This window comes from Colossoma macropomum, unplaced genomic scaffold, assembly GCF_904425465.1.
Source record: "Colossoma macropomum unplaced genomic scaffold, Colossoma_macropomum, whole genome shotgun sequence".
Lineage (NCBI taxonomy): Eukaryota > Metazoa > Chordata > Actinopteri > Characiformes > Serrasalmidae > Colossoma > Colossoma macropomum.
Window position 1 is genome coordinate 2,711,465 of NW_023494784.1, and position 26,341 is coordinate 2,737,805.

Here is a 26,341-nt window from a genome sequence, read left to right on the forward strand (position 1 = left end):
TCTGTGTCTGTCTATCGATCTATCTGTCTGTCTGTCTATCTGTCTGTCTATCTGTCTATCTATCTATCTCTCTATTTATCTCTCTGTCTATCTATCTATCTGTCTGTCTGTGTCTGTCTATCGATCTATCTATCTGTCTTTCTATCTGTCTGTCCATCTGTCTTTCTGTCTATCTATCTATCTGTCTATCTAATTTCCTGTTTTTGGGGGCATTTATATATATGACAATATAAATAAGTAAATAAATGCTCGGCTTATTGTGTTTGTCTGTGTTTTGTTCTCAGTGGACTTTGAGCTCCTGGACCTGGCCTCTATGGACTCCGTGCGACGGTTTGTCCGCAGGTTTGAGGACCGAAGGCTCCCGCTGCACGCGCTCATCAACAACGGTGCGTTCCACCAGCGCCTCCTGATACGGGACTCTGATGAGTTTGCGCGCAGGCCGATTGATCCGTGGCCTAAGAGACTTAAATCCAAACCATCAACGCTGTACAAAGTGAAGTAGGTCATACTGAAGGATGTTGTGAGGATTATCAGCTATTAATAATCAAGCTAAGTCATATTGTATCAGTCATCCATCAGCACACGTTGATTAAAGTGCAACACGGCGCACGTATTTGTTGATTATGAACAACGGTCTAATCCTGATTATCTATACTCACTGATTTTGAACAATATGCTGCTCCGAATGCAAAAATTAGATTAGTCCGTAAACAGGTCAGGAAGGTGGGAAGCAAAGGAAGACAACATAACTGTCTAAACACTCCCGCTCCTGTAGCAGCTCAAGGTGAACCTGCTCTTACCTGCTGTGCTCTCTTTTAAAAGCCGTTTATGCACTATACTACCTTCACCATGCTATTTTCTCCAAATGGAGTACAGTATTGTACAGGTTTGCTGCTCTGATGTACCTGATTCCACTTGCTAACTGATTATTAAGCCCCTAGAGAGCAGAATCAGGTGTGAAGGAGTGGGAAAAACACTAAACGGTGCGGTGTTGTGCTCCCACAGGTCCTTAAAACTGCCCACGTCTGCTGTAGGAGGTGATTTCAGGGGTACAAGAGAAAGCTCTTACCTCGCCTTACGCTCAGAGTCAGCACTGTTCTGTCCTGCTCTGCTCACGTCCTGATGAAACTTGGTCCCACCTTAGAACTAGGGCTCGACTGAAATGAATTTTTTTGGTCAAAAATACTGATTTTAAAGGAGAATCTTCAACATTAAGATGTAAACAGAGTCATTCAGAGTGGTTTGGTGTGAAACGCTCTGTTCTAGAGAAACTTGCCGAGTCAGAATTGCTCACAGTGGTGGTGATAGGAACCAGACGTCCACCTCTAAAAGCTCCCTCACAGAAAGTTACTACATGAAATGGTTGTGAATTCACTGCCTGATGACTGAGACACTGTTTTATGATAGTTCTGAGAAGCTTTTAAAACATTTTAAAAAGTCATTCATGGTGGAGGGATACATGCAGGGTGTTGTGAGGCAAAATAGTCCCCAAAAAACCTTATTTTTTCACAATTAATGCTATTTTTCCATCAGAAACATTACAAAATACAGTTTTTACATGACCGTTTTCCATCTCATAAAATTAAACAGTCTGATATGTGTAAATGAGCTCTGTTCTGATTTACTGCCTTGTACTGTCCCTTTGAAACACTCCTATTCAGCTGTGGCTGAATAGCCAGACGTAAGTAAATGTGCTGGTTTTTATGACATAAAACAAGGAATTCCAAATGAGCTGTTGCAGCTTAGTTTCCATATATGGACTGTGTGTACTGGGGAGTGAACAATATGTTCTAAAACTCCTAAAAACTGTATGTCCGAAAGTTTGTGGACACTCCTATTTAGTGAATTTAGCTGCATTGAGGTGCACTCACTGCTGACACAGGAGTGTCAAATGCACTCACAGCTTGTATAATCTCCATAGAAAAGCATTAATAATAGAACAGGACGGCCTGGAGCACCCGCACATGAGCCAAAGGTCACCATGTCCTGTGCTAAGCGTGGGCTAGAGGGGTATAAAGCCCCCCAGCATTGGGCTGTGGAGCAGTGGAACTGTGTTCTCTGGAGTGATGGAGCTCCATCCAATACTTTTGGGATGAGTTGGAGTGATTCAGAACTGACCATCCAACATCAGTACCTGACCTCACTAGTGCTCTCACTGCTGAATGCAATCAAATCCTCACAGCAATATTCCAGCATTTAGTCTAAAGTGTTACCTGAAGAGTAGAGACTGTTGAGCAAACTCCTGTTTTGTTTTTGTTTCTTGTTTTTGGAAGAAACGTTGGATGAGGTGTCCACAAACTTTTGGCCATATAGTGTATGTCAAACTGATATGGGACCTTCAATATTAGAACAGGAAGTAAACATTTAATGAGACATTCAGACTCATTCAGAGTGGTTTGGTGTGAAATGCTCTAATGCTTTAGAGAAACTTACCAAGTCAGAACTGTTCACAGTGGTGGTGATAGGAACCAGACGTCCACCTCTAAAAGCTCCCTCACAGAAAGTTACTACATGAAATGGTTATGAATTCACTGCCTGATGTCCGAGACGTTGATTTACAATAGTTTTGAGAACATTTTGGGCCTAAGCTCCATTCATGGTGGAGGGATACATAATATGCAGGGTGTTGTGAGGCAAAATAGTCCCCAAAGAAACTTATTATTTCAGATTTTCCACTATTTTCCCATCATCAACATTCCATATAAACTCAGAAGACTCGTGTAGGTTCACTGGTGGTTCTGGATAGTAAATAAAATGTCTATATTTGTGTTGTAGTCATGGCGACCCCTGGTTCCTATCACCACCACTGTAAAGACATCTGAGTCTCTACAACCATTTCACGTCAGAGCAATCAGTCTGGCTATAATTAGCACCTACGCTGTTTGCTCTCTTGCAGCGGCCGTCATGCTGGTTCCTGAAGGGAAGACAGAAGATGGATTTGAGCTGCACTTTGCTGTCAACTACCTGGGCCACTTCCTACTGACCCGCCTGCTCCTGGGCGTGCTGGTGCGCTCCGGGACGGCCGAAGCGTGCTCCAGAATCATCAGCATCTGCTCCGCTGCTCACTACACGGCCGACACTGACCTACAGGACCTTCGCAGCATGTGAGTGAGACGCTTTGGTGAAAAATAGCACTAAAAATAGTCATTTGTGAGGGTGCAGGTATTTGGCGAAGGATGGATGGATCTATTTTGGGTGAAACACCTGTTTCCTCTGGGGGGGTCTGAGGGAACACACACACACCGCATTAACAGCTTGACTGTGGAACTGACACAAACACCTCAACATGGGAAAATATTGACTGTGAAATGTCAACATCCAACTCGGCAGCCCTGCACAGTTTGATAATCGGATGGGTAATTAACTGAGTTGAATCAGACAGATTTAAAAAGGAATTGCTCTGATTTCGTCTAATTTTCTGGATAATTCTGTGGTCGAGATGTAAGCGCAGTTGTTCAGGGTGCTTGCTTGTGAAAGGGTTCGTTGTAGAGACTCAGGCTGTGGCCCAAACCCATTTCACCCCTCGCCCCTACCACTCAGCCCTTCCCCTCCGTTTTGCGTGTTCACGTCTAGGGGTAGGGTGTCCCGATTCTTGTTGAGATAGAGGGGGAGGGCGAAGTGTTGGGGCTACATGACCCTCCAAACAGAGGTTTTTCAGAGACTCCAAGCAGAGTGATATGAGAAAAACAAGAAAAACCGGCAAGATGGAGAACAAGAGACCAAAGAAACCCACAAATGTGAGAATTTTCTCGTTAAAAATTACAATAACCATTTTATCATCTTAGTTTAACGTCATTTCAATGTATTTTGGTCCTTTTCTTCATAACAGGTATAAAAAATCGCTAGTAGTGCTGACGTCTCGGTAGCTAGATTTCTCTAAATTTCTCGTTACACCTTAAATGGTGCAGCAGTTACATTCTGGCGCCTCAGGCATCAGAACTGCTGCACCATTTAAGGTGGAACGGGAAAATTCGAACATGAAGCTGACAAATATCTGACTTCAGCTTCATATCACTGAAGAATTAGGGGTGGGTGATAATAAATAATTGCCCCCCTCTTTGAAGTCATATGATGCCCTAGATGTAACTAAAGCCCAGCAGTGAGGAGCTGAACTTTACCCTCCTCTGCTGTCACTGCAGACTGGCAGGGTCTCCTACAGAGCAGCGCTGGTAGCTGTTAATGAAGTGATGCTCTTTTTATTTGAGGGTCCCATTTCAGAGGGAAGATTTCAACAACTACAAGGTAACACTCAAAAACAAGGGGTAGGGGTGAAAATAAGAATTGGGATTCGGCCTGTGTCTCAATTCTGCTTGCCGCATCCCTGTTCTGGTTTTGCTAGGGGTCAATTATGCTGGTCTATGCTGGTTTTTCTAGCAGGATGTTCCACTAAGGCCCAGATAAAGCTGTGTTTCAGTCACACTTAGCAATATTGAATGCAGTTAATCCTTTCTTAATTCGATTAACACCACTAACATAATGCTAATTATAATTGGTTCACCTGAATAAGTAATATCAGCTGTAGCTAAAACACAGCCAATTGTTGACTGAATAGACATTTCAGTGTCATTTCATCTGACGCTTTCAATAAAGATTTAAACCTAAAGCCTGTAACTGAGTTTCTGAAGGGGCCTAGTTAGCCTGTTAGCTTGTTAGCAGATCACTCTACTTTATTCTCATATTTTGTTCCTGAAATAAATAAACAAAGTATGATACTTGTAAAATATAGCTTGTTCTAGTATATTCATATGTTAAATATAGTGTGTTATATTATTGTCTATGAAGTTAGTGGCAAACATTATAAGTGAAGTTAAATCAGAGACAAATGCAGCTCGTTAGCGAAGTAGCTAGCAGGCTGCTATGAACATTTCACTTAGCAGAAAACGGGTAATGAATGATAAACTGTTCTAATGTATCCTGCAAGACCAGAGCCTTTATTTTTGGTAGGTTGTTTTTATGCACAAGTGTGAAACTTTTCTTGCCGGTTGCAGAGGCGAGTGAGATAGCATACAGCGTTCCTCCTCCATTTTAATGCTTCCCGAAAGCCAAGCTGGAGACGTGACCCTATTTCCAGTCAGGGAGCGTAGTGAGCAGTCGATGCTCGCTGTTTTTTTGGTGCATTGCAGGAACTTTCATGGAATGAAGGTTCTAGTGTGCTGGAATGATTTTGACAATGAGACACCCTAGAAAGTGGCTAATTCCCTTTACAGTGGTGGTGATAGGAACCAGGGGTCGCCATGACTACAACACAAATATAGACATTTTATTTACTATCCAGAACCACCAGTGAACCTACATTCAAATAACACAGAACTTGGTTATTGTATGTGTTAAGAAAACAAATCAAGTTGATATTAGTTGAATTGATCCGTTTTTGAAATGTAATTGACGTTTTAGCTTTGAAAGAACGTAATTATCTCAAGTGTAGTATCAGGCAAAGTCGAGTAAGTCAAATAAAAGAGAATAAATCCAATTTTAATGGGATTTTCCAACTGGTATCACACATTGCATACCCAAATAAATTAAGTCTGTTGCACTCAAAATACATACCCTATTCCAAAAATGTTGGGACAGCAGGTAAAAAACAGAAAACAGTGATTTAAAAATCAGCTTTGACCTGTATTTTAACAGAAACAGACAAAATGTGTAGTGGTTTATCTTATCACCTTCATTATTTTGTGCAAATATACATTCATTTTGAAATTGATGCCTGCAATACATTCCAAAGTTAGGATAGGGACAATTTAGGACTAGGAACATCATGAAATATAAAAAAAAAAAAACATCTTAAACAGGTAATCTAATTATGCTTGGGTATGAAAGGAGCATCCAGGAAAGGCCTAGTCTTTTATGAGCAAGGATGGGTCAAAGTTAAAAAATGACGTTCCTCAGCCAGGAATTGCAAGGATTTTAGGTTTTTTTGCCCTCTACGGTGCACAGGATCATGACCAGATTCAGTCAACCCTGGGAAATGTCTGTGCATAATGGACAAGGCTGAAAACCACAACTAAACCAGTAACTTAAAGATAACAGCTCTGGATTTTCTGTAATGTGGAACTGGAGAACACATGGGCAAGGGATCTGAGACTGTTCCTCCATACAGAACCTCTACAGATCCTTCAGATTCTTCAACATATCCCTGTTCTATGGGTTTCAGGTCAGGGCAGTGAAATGGCCATAGCTTCTGTGGTCAGTGAACCATTTCTGAGTTGATTGTCCTGCTGAAAGATCCAGCCACAGCTCAGTTTAAATCTCTTCGCTGAGGCAGTCAGGTTTTATTTCAGTATCTGCTGGTACTTTTTGATGTGGTACCATGTATCCGCAAAAGTTGTCCAGGGCCCTTGGAAGAAATACCCCCCACAGAATCACACAGCCACCACCATACTTCACTGTTGGCATGAGGTACTTTTCTGTATAGCTATTTTTGTGTCTATGCCAAACTCACATCTGGTGTTTGTTGCCAAAAAGCTCTATTTTGCTCTCATCTGACCACAGAACATGGTCCTACTGAAAGATCCAATAATGTCTGGCAAATTGTAGCAGAGCCGGTTTATGAGGAGTCTGGCCACTTCCTGTTCCCCCCGTTATATCAAAAACAGGACTGCTAAACAGCAGAGGGCGCCCACGAGCGAGTCCTCAATGAATGGGAGTAAATGGAGCTCAACGGCTAAAAACTAAAAGTTAAAATAGTTTCTAATCACTGAACCAGAACTTTCCTTTAATTTTAGACAGTAGAAGGATGGATTTCACTAAAAAAACAAAGAAAACTCACCTGTATGTTTCCTTTTTTCTACAGCAAACAGGTTTTGGGCAGCAGAAGGCGGGATTTACTGCTAGAGAGTAATGATTGATTGGCAAGCAGAGCAGCTCATTGGCTGTTCGCACTCATAGACATCATGGACACCATTTTAAACTCCTATAACTCGAGTTTAAAAGCTCTTAAAAATATAACAGCAGTGTTAAAATGTTTCATACTGTTCTGTGTTCAGGAAATGAATTAATTCTTTTACATTAAAAATGTTTAATCATTTATAAACTATGATTTTGCTCAAGTGCTCCACATTAACCCATTCATTTTGGACTCGGGAGCGCCCTCTAGCGTTTGAGAAACCCGGAAGACATTGCAGAGTGGGAATTCTCCTCTCTACAAGTTCTTTGATTGTAGGAGCTTGAGTTTGTTGGTCCTTCACAGGTCAGGGCGTCACAGGTCACAGCAGAGGCTTTCTTCTGGCAACACCTCCAAAACAACTTGTGGTCATGTAGGTGGTGTCTGATTATAGTTTCTGACCCCAAGGCCTAACTAAGGCTATGTTCACACAGCAGGTAAAAGTGGCCCAAATCTGATTTTTCTCACCAAATAATTTTTTTTTGTTTGGCTGTTCAGATTATCTTATACATCAGTCTGTCAGATCAGCTCCTAAACTGACCCACATGGGCAAAAGAACAGAGCGTCACGCTGCTTCACGGCTCATCCAGAGGAAAACAATCACGACCGCCAACGAACGCCAGTCGCTCCCGGAGGATCAGCTTCATCTTCACCAGCATCACAGGAGCCATCATGAAGCTTCACTGACTGACAGCTGGGCTCATCACCCAGAATGTGTTCCAGCCGTAAAAAGGGCGCGGTCACTTCTTTGGTTCGCGTCCTTGGATTCTTTAAAACTTTGCTTTCAGACTTTTAACTGTTCTGACGCTGCAGCCTCGTTCTCCTGCGGCGTTCGGACATTTCTAGTGAAATCTCTTCAAACGCAGAGCAGTTGCGATGAGTCTCTTCTAATTTTTGTACAGAAACATCAGCCTAAATGTTTATGAGTCTCAGCAGCGCCAAATTATAACGAATGCCGAGTTGGATTGACATAAACGTCACATGAATTCGATCCGGCAGTTCAGACTGAGTCGCACTGCCGCAGATCGGATACGTATTGGATTTCAGTACCACATATGAAAGTGTCTCAAATCGGAATTGAAAATATCAGATTCAGTGTGTTTATCTGTTCACACTGACACGCAGACACACATCTGTGTCACACATGAAGAAAAAGATCGGATTTGGGCCACTCATTATTAGTACCCAGAATAAGTAAAGTTACGTCAGGGGGAAGAGCCTTTTCATACAAAGCCCCCCAGCTTTGGAATAACCTACCAGTCTGTGTTCGGGACTCAGACACAGCCTCCATCTTTAAGTCTAGGCTAAAAACTTACCTGTTTAGTCGAGCCTTTGGTTAATTTGTTTTCTAACTATGTCCCTCTCATCCCCCCTCCCCCCTACCCCCCCCCTTCCCCCTCCCCCTCTCTTTCCCTGAGCTGAGCGGCTGCCTGTCCTAAGAGGGTCTGACCTGAGATGCGGCCGGCGCACTGCACAGTGGTGTTAAACTGTATCCACTTATACTGTTTTGTGTCTGTCCTCTTATCCGGTGTTGACCAGAGGAGGATGGGTTCCCCTTTTGAGTCTGGTTCCTCTCAAGGTTTCTTCCTCCTGTTGAGGGAGTTTTTCCTTGCCACTGTCGCCAAGGCTTGCTCACTGGGGGACCCGGATTCTCTGTAGAGCTGCTTTGTGACAACATCTGTTGTAAAAGGCGCTATATAAATAAATTTGACTTGACTTGACACTTTTACCTGCTGTGTGAACAAAGCCAAATTCCCCAGCTGTGATCCTTAGAGATTCTTTGGCCACTCGCTCCATCCTCCTCACTGCGCTTGGGGTCAATATAGACAAACTTCTTAACTATTGCTCTGATACTGGAAACGTACTGATATAAGCGAGTTTGATAATGACTTTGTGCGGGAGAAAGCAGCGTCCTGCCCGTGTTACTCAGCGGAGTTCCTCAGTAACTGATCATAGCGTGACGGCGCTGACTCTGTAAGGACAGGAAGACAGCCTGCACATCGTTCACATTCGAGTCATGTCCTGTTAGCATTCGCGCCGCCACTCCTGGCCTTTATCAAGTGCCTCAAATAAGCTTAAGATGCTGAGTAGAAACTTTGTGAGAAGACAGGCATATGTATGTACATCAGGACAGGTATGTATATGGGAGAAGGAGCTGTGCAGTGTGCAAGCAGTGGATTTGAAATTAAACAGAGAAGGCAATTCAAATACAGTGCGAAAATACAAAAGATTTGGAAATGATAAAAATAACAATAACAATAGTCAAGTTTAAGATCTCACTGATGAAAAGTATCGTTTAAAATCCATTTCCCTCTGTTACAGTTACAGTTCTTCACCAGTGAATTTCGGGCTATTTTAGCCGTGACCCCTCCGTCCCGTCTCACCGAAACTCACTACAGAGCGGCCTTCTTTACATTTCAAGTGACGTGACCTTCATAAGGGAACTTACTATTGAAAGGTAGCTGTCCCAAATCCTAACATCCTAAATTTCAGCTTGTGAAAATAATACAAATACATTTTTCGCTCTTCGTCTTCAGAGATGTTTTTTATTTCTTTTGGCAGATTAACATTTATCAAGAGTTTCGTTTTTAAATTAAAAACTTTATTCAAAAAATGCTGTCCCACATTTTCACATCAGTACAGAAACACAAAGTTTGTCAATAGCAGGAAGTGAGGCTGCATCCCCACATGGTGAGCAGTTAGATCCCGTAGTTTTGAAGTAAATGTGTTCAAACGTCTAAAAATCAGTGTTGAACATCAAGAATTGTCACTGCCGAAACATATTTTCTGCAGTTAAGTACTTTTTTGTGTTTTAATGTAAAATGTTGTGATTTTATGTGTGAACAGCTGTTCAGAACTATGTTTGCTAGTCATGTACTGGCTAGTGTTTTTGAGTTCCATTCAAAATTAGCTAGAATGGTCACTACCGAAACATTTGGTAAAGTTTCGATAGTGTGATTGTTTTGGTAGTGACAAAATGGAACGTTCAGTCATTTCTTTTAGTAATATAAACATACTTAAGGTATCGGGTCGCTCAGAGCCAAAGAATTTTAGATTAAATACCAGCTAAAAATCCAAAATGTGTTTTCAGCTCTGACTTTGAACCAAACTGTGTTTGCTAGTCATGTGCACAAAATTAGCTAGAATTGTCACTACCGAAACAGTCACTACTGAAACATTTGGTAAAGTTTCGATAGTGTGATTGTTTTGGTAGTGACAAAATGGAACGTTCAGTCATTTCTTTTAATAATATGAACATAATTATGCCATAGCAACATTCAAAACAAAAGGATTTTAGTCTAAAGTTCAAGCTCGAAATATATTTTGACCTCTGACTTCGAACCAGTCTGACAGAATGATCACATTTTGTGTTTTTGCATCTATGTGCCTCACAAACTGCATGTTTAGGTGCAAGTAGTTAGTGCTTCACTGTATTTTACAGAAGGTCCAACTGATAGAAGGAGCCTCCAGGCCTCTCCGACCTAAATAAGATCACAGCGGTGGACGGCGACTCGGGGCTTCCCGCAGCATAGAGGCACGACGACGTGAAGGGGAAGGTCGTGTGAGGCTGGGGGAGCTGGCTGACCCTCACACAGCCTTGAGTACGGGTTAACTGCACACTTCTGCTCCTATGATTAGCCTTCTGTCAGCTCGTGAAATGTGTACTCGACTTGCCCAAATTGCAGCTCTCTTCCCCTCCGTCCCTGAGGAGAGTCCCGCGGGATTTGCTTGTTGTTGCTGCGTTCTCCACCTAAACGTCGCTACGAGGACTGAATCGTTTCGGGGTTTTGTTTCAACAACGAGCACTTGCTGTAAAGAGATTCGCAAAACATAACGGAACCAATCCGTGACGAATGATCCCTCTCCAGGGACCAGAGGCATTTGCATAAGAGCCTGGGACTCTTTCCCTGCTTAACTGCGGTTATATTCCCCGTGCCTTTTGAAGTGATGCTCCCGCCAACCCCCCCTCCCCTATTCTCTCGTCTGTCCTGAGAGATGAGGTTCTGAAAGGCCCATTAAGAGGAGGTGACGAGGTGAGCAGATAGTGACAGAGGAGTGAGGCGATGGCGAAGGCTCAATAGATCCTCCACACTGCAGCCGGGTAATTGCTCATCTTTGGATGTGTGTTTTAAAGGCTTTCGGGTTCTTTTCAAAGAGTGAGACGTCTGAAAAGAGGCTTTCAGTGCCTCAGAGAATGGCTCTGTTGCTTAAAACCATTTTGTAAAAACAGAATATCATATCTTTAGCCTAATGGACTGAACGCATTCAATACATTTTAAGTAAGTGCTGCAGGGTGAGCTTGAGATCTGCGCCACATTTTACCATTTCCATTCGATATCTGCCAGTCTGTAACTCCAAAATTACCGCAGTGGTCTATCATTTGTCTCATTATCTCTTTCCTTGAACATCTGCGCAATTTTGCCCACCATTGTACTTTTACAGCCACATAAATTAGGTAAGATATGCTAGTCTGGGAAGTAATACTGCAGTAAATTACTTCATTTTTATCATGTGCATAATGTGATATTCTGGACTGGTATGTTTTGTTTTTTGGCCTACTTTTTTAAATGCCCATTTTAATCTTGTAAACATGCTATGAATTCATATTTCAGTTCATGCATGCAGTAGCTGCTGCTTTCTCTTAGTTTTGAATTGCTGTTAAGCACGTTTTTATCCCCATAAAACAAAATGTTTGTGTGATACTTTCATTTTTAACCCGTCTTGACTTGTGAGTGAAAAACGTTGAAGGTGCATACTTTCTGTATGGTTTGTTCACAAGAAACAGCAGAACAGACTTGAATAACTGCGCGCTCATATTTTGCGTGCCCATGTTTACATGAACGTTGGCTTGTTCAAAAAGTGTTGAAACGCAGAGATTGCAGATGTTACAAGTTTTAATTTTCTTGTTCAGAATATTCCAAACTGCAGACATTAGATCTCTTTGTTATCTTCTGAAAACGTGTCTCAAAGAGCCATGTTGTCCTTTCCACAGAAATCAAACCACCTTGGGAGCGCAACATTTTATGTCCATTTTGCCGTCTTGGCTGTAAATATGTCTCAGTATGTGCTAATATCTTAGTATAGGCTAAAAATATAATATAAACAAAAACGCAGACTTACTTTGCTCTGCTTTAAGCTTTAGCTCAGCTATAGCTGCTTTTCTCGCATCTCCAGCAGGAAACTTTTCCTCAAAAGTAGAACAGTTTCTTGTAAAACGTCTCTCAACGTTCAACTTTTTACGAGGCTGAAGTCGTTTCTCATTCACCAGCTTCTTGCTCGAATATTCCCGTTCCACCTTAAATGGTGCCTGAGGCACCAGAATGTAACTGCTGTGCCATTTAAGGTGGAACAGGAAAATTCAAATGAGAAGCTGCAGAATGACTTTTTAGTGTTTGTCAGTTTCTCGTTGCAGATTAAACGTATCAGGAAACCAGCTGGAGTGATTATAAACACTAATAAGTCCATTCCTCCCCAAATTATCGATGTTCGTCTTAAATCTCTCTCTTTGCCGTTTCGTTAGCTACTAGCTAGGTGAGACTGTTGTCTGTGTTGCTATGGTGACCAGCAGTCTGAGCTGATCTTCAGGGTTAAAGGGTGAATCAGCAGTTCTACATTAACTCCAGAGTTTAAGACCATTTATTGTTAAACTGTGTTGAACGATCAGCAGAGCTTTATTTTACTGTAAAGGAGGATTATTTTATTTTTACCTACAAATCTAATTCAGCTGTGGAGCCGCAACAGGGCAGTGAAAGAGCCGCATGTTTCCGATCCCTGACCTATACAATGATAGCATATATGCAAAAAAGACAAGAAGGATCGGAAGTGGAGAGGGGCTTAATTTTAAGCAATACTCTGTCCATTAAAATAGGCCTGGATTGGCCCTGATCCTGATCCACCGGGACATCGCTATTTTAGACTTTATCTTAAAAACACTTTCAGTCAGACAGTCTATCACAAGATTATGAAGGGAATCTTAATTCTTTCTGTTAAGTCTGAAGAGAAGAAAATATAATTTAAGCAGATTAAAGAAATGCGAGAATTTGGCCCACACATTGTACTTTGATATCTACCTTTTAATGTACCGCTTCATTTATGGATTGTCTTCCCCATTGCTCTGTAATTTTTCCATCTTCCAAATTTAGCATTCCAGTTCTCCCAACTGCCATACTGAGATTCAAAAGGAATATGGGGCCTGTTGTAAGACTTAAACCCCCCTTAGAGTCTATCAGTCTCTGAATGGTCTCTGTTTTTCCTGTGTTTGTTTGAAGGCGACACTACAGTCCCTACGCGGCATACTCCCGCAGCAAGCTGGCCCAGGTCCTGTTCACCTATCAACTCCAGCAGGAACTCCAGTCTGGTGGCTTTGCTGTGACGGCCAACACTGTGGACCCTGGCATGGTGGACACGGATCTGTACCGCAACTTGAGCACCCCTGCCTGGCTGGCACAAAGGCCTATAGCCCGCTTGCTGTTCAGGGTACGATACTGCTGCATGTGCTCTAGTGCAAGAATTCTCAACTCCACTGTCCTGGAGACCCACTGCCATGCACAGTTACAACTATTCCATACCTTCAACACGCCTGATCCAGCTCATGAAGGCCTTTGTTATGGGCAGGGAATACTCTGCAGGGCAGTGGTTCACCAGGATTGGAGCTGGGAACCATAGCACAAGTGTGTTGTTGGTTCTTGTCACAACCAAGTGTTTTGCTCCCTGATAGCCCAGTCCAGTTCTTGACAGTAGGAGCTGTATAGACTAGTCAAATGGTTGAGGAGAGTGCCTTAAATGCAGCATCAGTAAAAACTGCAGTAAACAAGCAGGAGAACAGAACAGAAATCTGTTTTTCTGCAAAAGAGAAAAGTATTTAAAGTACTTCATTTGCGTAGAAACACTGAATGAGGGAAACCTCCACTGCAACCTGCGTAAGACCGGTCCGAAATGCAGCTTCGCAAACTAGAGCAGGTTTCAAGAACTCCCATTTTGATAGGAAGCGGCTGTTTGACTGACAAAACAACCAATCACAGAACATTTAGCACAACGTATGCACAACGAAAACAAAGTTGTGTTGAATAAAGTGGAGGACTGTTTGACAAACGCACAAGGATATCTTGTTTCCTTGGTACCTACAGCTTCAAACTAAATTCAGGACTAACTTCCTAAAACAGAATGGCGTGAATGCGATCTGGTTCAGTGATTATATCTCAGCTTATTGCTGAGTAAAGATGCATCTACTTTTTTGCTACTAGCATTTAGCTTGATTAGCAGTTATTTATTTCCCATCATACTGATAAAACCTGTGCTTGGAAGCACAGATATTCAGAGCCAGATTAAATTCTCTGTGCAAGGTGAGATTCTGAGAGCTGTTGTGATTTTAGCGTGCAGTTTACATCAGACAGTCTTTATACTTCTGAGGGCTGAGAGACTAAAACTCCCTGAAATACAGTAAAATTTGTCTGCAGTGCAAACCTGGACCCTCAAAACACCCTAAGAGCAAAAGGAGAAACTCCCTAAGTGCAGAAAGGAGATTTGCAGAAAATTCTTTGCGGAACAATGGAAAACCACAGCATCTGCTGCCCCCCGACTCAATAGGAGAACCTCTCTAAGATCATGAGGAAGAACCACTGAGAGGAACCAAGACTCAAAAGGAGAAACTCCCTAAGAGCATGAGGAAGAACCACTGAGAGGAACCAAAACTCACAAGGAGAAACTCCCTAAGTGCATGAGGAAGAACCACTGAGAGGAACCAAGACTCCAAAGGAGAACCTCCCTAAGTGCATGAGGAAGAACCACTGAGAGGAACCAAAACTCACAAGGAGAACCTCTCTAAGAGCATGAGGAAGAACCACTGAGAGGAACCAAGACTCAAAAGGAGAAACTCCCTAAGAGCAAGAGGAAGGACCAGTGATAGGAACCAAGACTCAAACGGAGAAACTCTCTAAGAGCAAGAGGAAGAACCACTGAGAGGAACCAAGACTCAAACGGAGAAACTCTCTAAGAGCAAGAGGAAGAACCACTGAGAGGAACCAAGACTCAAACGGAGAAACTCTCTAAGAGCAAGAGGAAGAACCACTGAGAGGAACCAAGACTCAAACGGAGAAACTCTCTAAGAGCAAGAGGAAGAACCACTGAGAGGAACCAAAACTCACAGGGAGAAACTCCCTAAGTGCATGAGGAAGAACCACTGAGAGGAACCAAGACTCCAAAGGAGAACCTCCCTAAGTGCATGAGGAAGAACCACTGAGAGGAACCAAAACTCACAAGGAGAACCTCCCTAAGAGCATGAGGAAGAACCACTGAGAGGAACCAAGACTCCAAAGGAGAACCTCCCTAAGTGCATGAGGAAGAACCACTGAGAGGAACCAAGACTCCAAAGGAGAACCTCCCTAAGTGCATGAGGAAGAACCACTGAGAGGAACCAAAACTCACAAGGAGAAACTCTCTAAGAGCATGAAGAACCACTTAGAGGAACCAATACTTAAAAGGAAAAATACCCTAACAACATGAAGAAGAACCAGTGAGACGCAAACAGGATGACTAGATACTGGACACAGTGAACTCAAACAGGATGTTACATTAATCAAATCCACAAGATGTGAGATGAGCATGAATCACATGTTTATTAGCATCGTTTCCCAAACCCGGCATCTTCCTCTCCGAGGCTCAGAGGGAGAAACTCCCTAATGGCAAAAGGAGAAAATCCCTAAGAGCAAAAGGAGAAACTCCCTGTGAGCAGAATCTGGGGAGATTTGCAGAAGCTTATTTGCGGAACAATGGAGCATAATTTTTCTATTTTCTCATTGTTTGGCCGGAAGACGTGGCCGTGTTTGTTGCATATCTTAACTGTTTGTGCCCATGGCGAACATCATCTGCAGAAAGAGCTGATTTAAGATGGCATGTGTTTTATATGATTAATCATTCGGGCGGTTCCCTTAACAAATGACCTTTTGCGAGGCTTCTGCCCTGCAACCATAAGCGCACCATTCATCAAACATGGATGTGATTTCCAAAGCCATTACAGCCACAGAGAATCGGAGGAGCTTTTATGTGCAGAAGATGAGTTGTTTTGACCTTGTAGTTATGTCGTCCCCTCCAAAGGCACAAGAGCTTATTACTTTTAGAGTACAGTCAGAAGAAAAGTCCCACAGTTAAATAGGGTTGGGTGATGTCCACCAACCCAGGAGACGGCAACCCAAATGTTAAGAAGAGCCATTTTGTCCTCTCAACAAAAATCACACCACTTTGGGAGCCACAACATTTTCTGTCCATTTTATTGTAGCAATATTTTACCATCTTGGCTGTAAATATGTCTCAGTATGTGTTAAAGTCCTAGTATAGGCTAAAAAATATAATGTAAACAAAAACACAGACTTACTTTGCTCTGCTTTAAGCTTTAGCTCAGCCATAGCTGCTTTTCTCGCATCTCCAGCAGGAAACGTTTCCTCAAAAGTAGAACAATTTCTTGTAAATTGTTTCTCAACTTTTGATTTTTTATGAGGCTGAAGTCGCTTCTCATTCGCCAGCTTTGTGTTCGAATTCTCCTTTTCCACCTTAAATCTCAGCCTGAGACCCCAGAATGTAACTGCTGTACCTTTTAAGGTGGAATGGAACAATTCGAACGAGAAGCTTCATGACTTTTTAGTGTTTAACAGTTTCTCGTTGCAGATTAAACGTATCAGGAAACCAGCTGGAGTGATTATTAACACTAATAAGTCCATTCGTCTCCAAATTATCGATGTTCGTCTTAAATCTCTCTCTTTGCCGTTTCGTTAGCTACTAGGTATGCGAGATTATTGTCTGTGTTGCTATGGTGACCAGCAGTCTGCGCTGATCTTCAGGGTTAAAGGGTGAATCAGTAGTTCTACATTAACTCCAGAGTTTAAGACCATTTATTGTTAAACTGTGTTGAACGATCAGCAGAGCTTTATTTTACTGTAAAGGAGGATTATTTTATTTTTACCCTACAAATCTGATTCTGCTGTGGAGCCGCAACTGGGCGGTAAAATAGCCGCATGTTTCCGACCCCTGGCCTAACCAAACCTCCAGATATTACTGTGTGGACGGTATTGGCGTCTCGTCCTGCGTTATTTTACAATCAAAAACAATCAAAAGGTTTAGTCGACTAACATGGTCACCAAATAAGTACACAGTGCACGATTTTTAAGCCATCGCTCAAGAAATATCAAACCATCTAACTAACAATTGCTGAATGTTAAACAGTGCTGCTGACTCGTAGAGAAAAGCTGACAGCGTAGCTACACACTTGAAAAAAAGATGGTTCTATAAAGAACTATAAACAATCAAAGAACCCTTTGCATTATTGAAAGGGTTCTTCAGAAATTGAGTGTTCACCATTTTAAAAAGGGTTCTTCTATTGTTACGATGTCAAGCCTGTAACAATAGAAGAATCCTTTTTGGGTGCTATATAGAACCCATTTTAAAAAGGTTCTATATAGAACCATGAACACTCAATGTGCTGTAGATGGTTCTATATAGAACCTCTTTGAAAATGTCAAACTTGTAACAATAGAAAACTCCTTTTAGTGCTATATGGAACCCTTTTCAAAAAGGTGCTATATAGAACCATATACAACACATTCTCCATCAGTCTGAAGAACCATTTCATGATGCAATGAAACTTTTAATAATGCATATTGTCCTTTGGTTGTTCATGGTTCTTTATAGAACCATTTTCTTTACTAAAGAACCCTTGAAGAACCATCTTTTTTAAGAGTGTAGCATGACAACAGCTCTGCTAACCATACACACTAAAACAGATGGTTCTTTCAGGGGACTTTACTAAAGACAATGGTTCTATATAGAACCATGAACAACCAAAGGACACTATGCATTATTAAAAGTTTCATTGCATCATGAAAGTGTTCTTCAGAATGTACTTAGGGGTTCTATATAGAACCTTTTTGAAAAGGCTTTTTTATAGCCACAAAGGGTTCTTTTATTGTTATGATGCCAAACTTGTAACAATAGAAAAACCCTTTTTGGTGGTATATAGAACCATCTACAGCACATTCTCCATCAATCTGAAGAAGAACCCTTTAATCATGCAAAGGGTTCTTTGCATGTTCATGGTTCTTTATAGAACCATTTTCTTTACTAAAGAACCCTTGAAGAACCATCTTTTTTAAGACTGCAGTGATAACAGCTCTGCTTACCATACACACTTAAAACAGATGGTTCTTCTGGGGGTCTTTAGTAAAGAAAACTCTCAAAGAACACTTTGTGTGATTAAATGGTTCTTTGCATGGTGAAATGGTTCTTCAGATTGATGGAGAATGTGTTGGATATGGTTCTATGTAGCACCTTTTTAAAAAGGATTCTACATGGCACCAAAACGTTTTCTGCTATTGTTACAAGCTTGACATCATAACAATAGAAGAACCGTTTTTGGGTGCTATATAGAACCCTTTTCAAAAAGGTTCTATATAGAACCATCTTCAGCACATTCTCCATCAATATGAAGTACCTTTTCACCATGCAAAGAACCTTTGAAGAACCATCTTTTTTAAGTATTTAGAACGTTGGATTCTCGCAGGCTGAAGCACCAACACAGGTTTAGATGATGATGATAAAAATCTGTAAAATGATTTTTAAAAAATGTAAATCTAAATGTGCCATAACTTTTGCACAGGCCGTATTTTATGTTTTATTTTTTCCCCAATATATTAAATTCAGCAAATAAACAGTAGTTGTGCATTAAACTGTGCAGAAATGCATTCTCTGTAGAGATTATATTCACTTATTTTCACTAGAAAATCAACTTTAGTCAACATATTATTTGACCAGGGGCGCCCAAACTTTTGTAAACGACTGTAACTACCACAGACAGTTTTCTATGCATGACAAGCTGTATTGTGAATATTTTAAATTAGATGCAAAGTGATTGTTTTCTATTTATAGTGCATCAGGCCACTGAAGAAGGCACAGCAGTATGAAAACAGTTTTGGACTTATGGCTTAGTGCTCTTTGAGGAGCTCCTCAGAAGACCCTCCTGAATCAGACGCTGTAACTAATGCATATTATACATAACAGCTAATAAACAGCAGCCAGAAGGCAAGAGCAGCACAAACTAAACCACACAGACGTCTCATTTCCACAGAAAAGCAAACTCCCTATTGCAATTCATTAGGTCAGAGAGACTGTTTGACCAAATATGCGGCGCAGTGAACTGATTTGATCTTTGACATACTTTTCACCTCACGCTTCTCTTCGCCATGGCTGGAAAAGAAGCGCTTTGCTGCCATAATGTGTACTACAGATCTACACTCACTGGCCTCTATATTAGAAACACCTACGCTGTGCTTCCACTCACTGGCCACTTTATTAGAAACACCTACCGCAGCTAATGCACAGAGGAAGCATCGCAGAAAAGCACAGATGAACACTACACTCTACTCTTATAGATATATCTTATAGATACTTTTAATGGAATAAACTTTTAACATCATTTAGAAAATTAATCAGGTTTGCTATTAACTAATTTCCAAGATACAAGATGAAACACAGTGTGACTAGACTTATAAGGTGATGTTTCTAATAAAGTGGCCAGTGAGTGGAAGCTCAAGGTGGGTGTTTCTAATAAAGTGGCCAGTGAGTAAAAGCACAAGGTAGATGTTTCTAATAAAGTGGCCAATGAGTGGGAGGACATGGTAGGTGTTTCTAATAAAGTGGCCAGTGAGTGGAAGCACAAGGTAGGTGTTTCTAATAAAGTGGCCAGTGAGTAAAAGCACAAGGTAGATGTTTCTAATAAAGTGGCCAATGAGTGGGAGGACATGGTAGGTGTTTCTAATAAAGTGGCCAGTGAGTGGAAGCACAAGGTGGGTGTTTCTACTAAAGTGGCCAGTGAGTAAAAGCACAAGGTAGATGTTTCTAATAAAGTGGCCAGTGAGTGGGAGGACATGGTAGGTGTTCCTAATAAAGTGGCCAGTGAGTGGAAGCACAAGGTAGGTGTTTCTAATAAAGTGGCCAGTGAGTGGAAGCACAAGGTAGGTGTTTCTAATAAAGTGGCCAGTGAGTGGAAGCACAAGGTAGGTGTTTCTAATAAAGTGGCCAGTGAGTGGGAGGACATGGTAGGTGTTTCTAATAAAGTGGCCAGTATGTCTGTTGGGCAGCTGCAGGTCTGAATCGTGGACGGGTACATTGCCGGCCCTAGTGCTGTGGCTACAGCTGGGGAAGTGTCGGATTGACAGGCAGTCGAGGCCTTGGGCATTCTGACCACACCACCTGCTCCAGCAGGCCACTTATAGCAGCAACACAAACACAGGGGACCCAGAGGCTGTCCATTCCAAGACAGGACGAGTGTGATACTCAGACAATGGGACAGGTCTGTGCCTTTTGGCTGCTGTCACTTTATCCCGGGCTCTGCCATTCAAATTGGCTTGTTTTTTGAAGAAAACAATCTTCAACCAAAGGTTGACATCAGGAGAAGGACATTTAAGAACGAGAGACCCAAACAACATCTCTGTGGTCAGAAACTGACCTCTGATATAGGAGTAGACACACACTGTGCTGTCAGCAGATGGGCTGTGAGCTTTTTGGCTGCTTCAAGGCCTCTGTCACTCCATCCTGGACCGTGTCGTCCTAATTGGCTTGTTTTTGTATAATAAATCTTTGACTTTAAAGTTGATGTCAGAAGAAGGGCATCTCAAGACTTCGTTGCTAACATAATACGCTCTTCATCTCGTCCAGGCTTGACAGTCTAGAATATTCCGCCAGAGGTTAAGACTGATTCTCAGACTCAATCTATCTGTGGCAGGAGGAGCTTATCAGTTAAAGCCGTAAGCCTGCAAAATGAGCGGGCTTTACATATTTTTGCAAGCTGCTGACTGTGAGGTTCACTGGCACCTCTGATGGATCTTAAGTAGCAGAGATTAACAGGAGGACTCAAACGCCCTGAGAGAACCTGACAGGAGAAGGTTTATTGTGGAGCAGTGTAGCAGCAGGTGAGAAAGGCTGAGGGCCTGAAGCTGTTTACTTTACCCTCGTTGTGTTATAGTGATGGAAATTCCAGGCAGTCGCATTGAATGACAGAGAGGACGATAGGATATCCTGTACACCGGTCAGGCATAACATTATGACCACCTCCTCGTTTCAACGCTCATTGTCCATTTTATCAGCTCCACTTACTATATAGGTGCACTTTGTAGTTCTACAGTTACAGACTGTAGTCCATCTGTTTCTCTGATACTTTGTTAGCCCCCTTTTATCCCTGTTCTTCAGTGGTCAGGACCCCCATGGACCCCCACAGAGCAGGTACTATTTGGGTGGTGGATCATTCTCAGCACTGCAGTAACACTGACGTGGTGGTGGTGTGTTAGTGTGTGTTGTGCTGGTCTGAGTGGATCAGACACAGCAGACACCTCAGTGTCGCTGCTGGACTGAGAATAGTCCACCAACCAAAAATATCCAGCCAACAGCATCCTGTGGGCAGCGTCCTGTGACCACTGATGAAGGACTAGAGGATGACCAACACAGACTGTGCAGCAGCAGATGAGCTATCGTCTCTGACTTTACATCTACAAGGTGGACCGACAAGGTAGGAGTGGACAGTGAGTGGACTGCTGTGTCTGATCCACTCAGACCAAACTAAAATCAACACCAAACAAAAATAAAAATTAAAAATTTCAGTATGATATCAGCTGTTTTTGTGTCGTATACGCTTCCATTACTTGTTAGCTTAACTACATTAGCCTTGTAGCTCCAGTGTAAGCAAACTTCAGGCACCAGCCACCTCTTGGTCTGTATTTGGAGTAACTGTGTAAAGTTTTTCGCTACACTGTCCTTTAAAAAGTTTTGTTCTCTCCACAGACGGCGTCACAGGCTGCAGGTACAGCCGTGTTTGCGGTGGCGTCTCCGGAGCTGGAAGGCACCGGCGGGTGTTACCTGTACGAAGGAAAGCGTGTCCAGTCCTCTGCGGCCTCATACGATGCAGAGCTTCAGGCTCGGCTGTGGAGAACCAGCTGCGGCCTGCTAGGACTGCCGGAGTCCCTGTTAGCGTAGCGCGGCTAACGTCAGCAGCAAAGCGGTTTGTCTGTGAAGGACGGATCGCCTGGTCCGATCAAAGCCCTGTTTTTTGTTTTTGCTTTCCTTTCCTGGAATATTCCATTCAGTATTATTTTGTGTTGACAATCTCTCCATACCGACAGACTGTGATTGGCTGCAATACGTGGGAGAATTCACGGATACGGAGGAAACGTTTTTACTAGGATTCATTCGTTTTTCGAGAAGAAGGGCTCGACGCATTTGGGAGGATTGCTGGGACTTCCCCTCCCGCACTGTGACTGTATGTGTGTGTACGTGTGTGTAAAACTGCTGTAGCTGCCCTTCGATCTTCCAAACGAAAAGAAGAAGCACTTTGCCTGGACAGGTACGCCACCTGTGTCGGCTCTTCTCGTCAACCCGTCGCGTCGCGTTTCCCACGAAGCGTCCATCTCTGTGTTGTACCGCTGTCGTCTCGACGTTCACCTGCGAACGGCGCAGCCACCGTTTACGTTGTCGTCTCTTGTGCATCGTGAATGCTCGTCGGTGTCCTTTTTAATAAGGTTACGTATTCGGATTTCTTTTCACTGCAAAGCTTCGAACGGACGAATGTTTTGTTCATGTTTTCCGAACTCTGCGAGGGGTTACATTTTTGACTATAAATTATTTTTTAACATTTACAGAGAAGGAAGCCATTGAGGGTTAGGCCCGAGCTGTTTGTCTGTAGATAGCCAATAAATAACTTTTATCCAACTTTTTTTAATTCTTATGGTGGTTCATTCTTAAAATTCCATAGACTTTTCCAAATTTCTGCGTAATTCAGTGGTTGAGATGCAAACAAAATCATTCAGAGCGGTTTGATGTGAAATTGTTCATTGTAGAGACTCAGAAAAATAAAATAAAACAAAATATCCATTTTATTTACTATCCAGAACCACCAGTGAACCTACACGAGTCTTCTGAGTTTATATGGAATGTTGATGATGGAAAATAGTGGAAAATCTGAAATAATACATTTTCTTTGGGGACTATTTTGCCTCACAACACCCTGCATGTATCCATCCACAATGAATGGAATGGAATACTGTCTTTACCATCAGGCAGAGTATTCATAACCAGCTTTTAAGGGTGAATGTCTGGTTCCTGTCACCACCACTGTGAACAATTCTGACTCAAACCACTCTGTATGACTTACATCTTAATCATTTAATAATGCAGAAAGCTTGAAAAATCAGTGGAATTCTCCTATAATTCCTGTGGTTTCCCTGGATTGCTGCAATAACAGAGCTAATGAGGCATCACTGTGCTATAAAACCAATAAAATCCAGCAATCATCGTCCTGTTGTCACTGTTGCCCTCGTAGATACGTCCAGATCTCTTTTAGGTATTACACATTTCCTTAAATGGAGCCAAAGTGAATGTAGCTGGTTCTGCGGCTGGGTAATGCAGGCCCACAGATGGAACAGGTGGCACTTTCAAAAACTGGCCTGTCCTGCGTCCATTCACACAGTGAAGCTCCAGGGAAGCTGTACCTGCACTACGGCCTGACCAGTATGACAGTGTCACTAATACCGATACCAATTTTAAAAAGTAGAAGTTCCAGTAACCAGTAATAAATAATATATCATCACTGTTCAAAAAATATGTATTTTATTACTTTTCTATATCACTTCAAACCAGCAGCTGCACTTTACATGTGGAAATTGATGAATGGACTAATAGAAATGCTCAAAAAAAAAGAACAGGCCAATAGAAATGCTCCAAAAAAAAAAGAACAGGCCAATAGAAATGCTTCAAAAAAAAAAAGAACAGGGCAATAAAATTGCTCCAAAAAAAGAACGGGCCAATAAAAATGCTCCAAAAAAAAAATGGGCCAATAGAAATGCCCTAACCCCCCCTCCCAAAAAATGGGCTAATAGAAATGCTCCAAAATCACTCTGAATAAAATCTCATTACATTAACTTTCCTTCTCCTGTGAAATTACTATTTTGGAGATACAGGTTAACGATATATATACGGCCATGTGCAAAAGTTTAAGTACCCGCCAATCAAAGGACTTATATAAAATGTGCCATAACTTTAGCTTTTAATGTAAGTCAACGGAACCAGAATTTTTTCCAAGGCATTTTGGGTAATTTTTTTTGGTCCATTCATCATGAAATTTACTCACAATGTAAAGAACAACAGGCAATTTTAAACGATGTCAAAAACTGAAAAAAACGAAAAATGGAGATGCGAGGTTTTGTTCAGACAGCAGCGAGATATATAAATATTAGCGTCAGCATTTTTACCAATGCTGATAAATTCTTATTATAAAATCTTATTATAAGGAAAACGATATATTGGTTGGGCCCTAATCTGTACTCATCTTTCAGCATGTTTGCAGTTTCTAATCATTCAAAGCAGGAAAATATATATTTTAATTGGTTGGAAAGTGCAGAACATGAATTTCATCTTTCTTGCTAATACAGTATTCAACTTCATTTTGCTTTTGTCTTTTACTGTAAAGATCCTCAAATATTGATCAATACTGTAACTGAACTAGCTACGACATGCTAGCTAAGCTGCCTTCATGGATCGTGGACCGTAAGACACACGGCTGAGGTTATATCATAATGGGACCACCGCTAGACCACCTAAATCAGCTCGCTGCATTTCTCCTCTGTGATAGAGAGATCTGTCTGCCCTGAAATGTTATTGAACTTTTGGCTGAACAAATCAGTCTTTTCGGGTTTACAGCTCAGGAGAAATATCTTGTGACCTCTGTGGTTTCTTGCATCATCTGAGTGTCCGAGCTCCGCGAAGCCCCGAGGAGCTGTCATAAATTTGGGCTCTCGCTCAAGGAGGGACTTTATTGTCCTCTTGTTTTCATTTCCAAAGCAAAGTGAGCCAAAAAGCCCCAGAACGTAAGATGCAGCGCAAGCAGACCTGGGTTCCGCTTATCTAGTTCATCCCGGGGCTCGGCACGCCCTCGCTTCGGGTCATAATTCAGAATTATTGAGCGCGTTATTACTTTTGTGTCCGAACAAACGGAATCCTGTTGAAATGATCCCGCTTTGGGTTTCATAACATCATCTTTGCAGTCAGAAGCCTGGGAACAGGCCTCGAATCATGCTATAGGAATGCTGGCTGGTCTGAAGAAGTTGCGTAAACAGTACCATTCAAAAGTTTGGAATCACTGTTTTCAGTCACTGAGACTGAAGAAATGAGGAGAGGTGGAGATGCTTCTGTAATAACTGAGAAATCTGTAGTGCATTACAGAAAGCCTTGTATTTCAGTGGTGGTGAACGAAAATCGAGGCATAACTTGACAGGAAATTACCAAAAAAACCGTTTGTGAACAAACTTTAAGTTGGCTTGGCAAAGTCAGCTAATAATGCTTCAAACGTTAAAGGAGTTGCAGGACACTGTTGATTGTTTTTCGCAACTTTTTGGGTTCATATAGTAACTCTAGGCAACTGCCATAGTGCTGCTTGATAGTTGCTATGGATTTGGCACCTTGTTGTTAGGGCACTGAGCTTGCATTGTGGTGGATTAGTGGTTACTATGGTATTCCAGGTGGTTATTAAGGTATTTCTGTTGATATGGTGTCCAAGGTGGTTGCCAAGCTTTGCTAGACCATTGCTATGGTATCCCAGGTGGTTGCTAAGGTGTTTCTACTCTGTTGCTATGGTATCCCAGGTGGTTGCTAAGGTGTTTCTACTCTGTTGCTATGGCGTCCCAGGTGTTTGCTAAAGTTTGCTAGACCATTTCTGTGGTATCCCAATCGGTTATTAAGGTGTTTCTAGGCTGTTGCTATAGTATCCCAGGTGGTTGCTAAGGTTTTACTTGACTATTGCTATGGTATCCCAGGTGGTGGCTCACTTTCAGGATGTTAGGCATTCTCCCCATGCTGTCTTAAACTGTGTTTGAATGAACGCTGTACGAACACTGTCAAAAGTCAAATTGGTTAAAAAAGTACAGTCAGCCTATTCAGGTGTAGGCGCTACGATCGTGCACAGTTTTGTAGTTCTAGCTCAAAAGCTGTAGAAGGATTAGCAATGCAAGTTTTCAACTGTGGAATAATAATAATAAGAAGAAAACTAAGAAAAGTAAGTTGGCATTTTCAGTAACTTCTTGGTGTTCAAAACTTCAGATATTGAATAAATCCTCTACAAATCCTTTCTGGTGTCTAGTTTATAATATTTTACACAGTTCTACACAGTTTTATTATTGTATGAAGTCAATAAACTAGCAAAGTGATTATTAAATTAAACAGCGATTCCAAGTGATTCCAAACCTTTGAATGGTAGTGAATGTGACTCGAACGCTTCTATAAAAATGTATTGTCAATACTGTTTTTCAGTTTCAGACCAGATTTGGTGGACATGGACAGATCAAATGTAAAAGGAGTGGTTCAGTAGAAAATCTAATTTGCACAATTTTCCACTTACCCCAAATGTAGTTGAACAGCCGAGAGTACAACGCT

General features: G+C 41.9%; 1 protein-coding gene across 1 annotated transcript in view; it reads left to right on the plus strand.

The window, feature by feature from the left end:
• Positions 1-22,767, plus strand: part of LOC118811546 (dehydrogenase/reductase SDR family member on chromosome X-like) — a 62,403-nt gene extending 39,636 nt beyond the window's left edge. The window contains exons 4-7 of the mRNA XM_036575822.1: positions 285-386; positions 2,897-3,104; positions 13,153-13,360; positions 21,704-22,767. Coding sequence (XP_036431715.1) covers positions 285-386; positions 2,897-3,104; positions 13,153-13,360; positions 21,704-21,895 — 710 coding nt within the window. The 3' untranslated portion in view covers positions 21,896-22,767. The remainder of the gene's footprint in view (positions 1-284; positions 387-2,896; positions 3,105-13,152; positions 13,361-21,703) is intronic.
• The last annotated feature ends 3,574 nt before the right edge of the window (positions 22,768-26,341 follow it).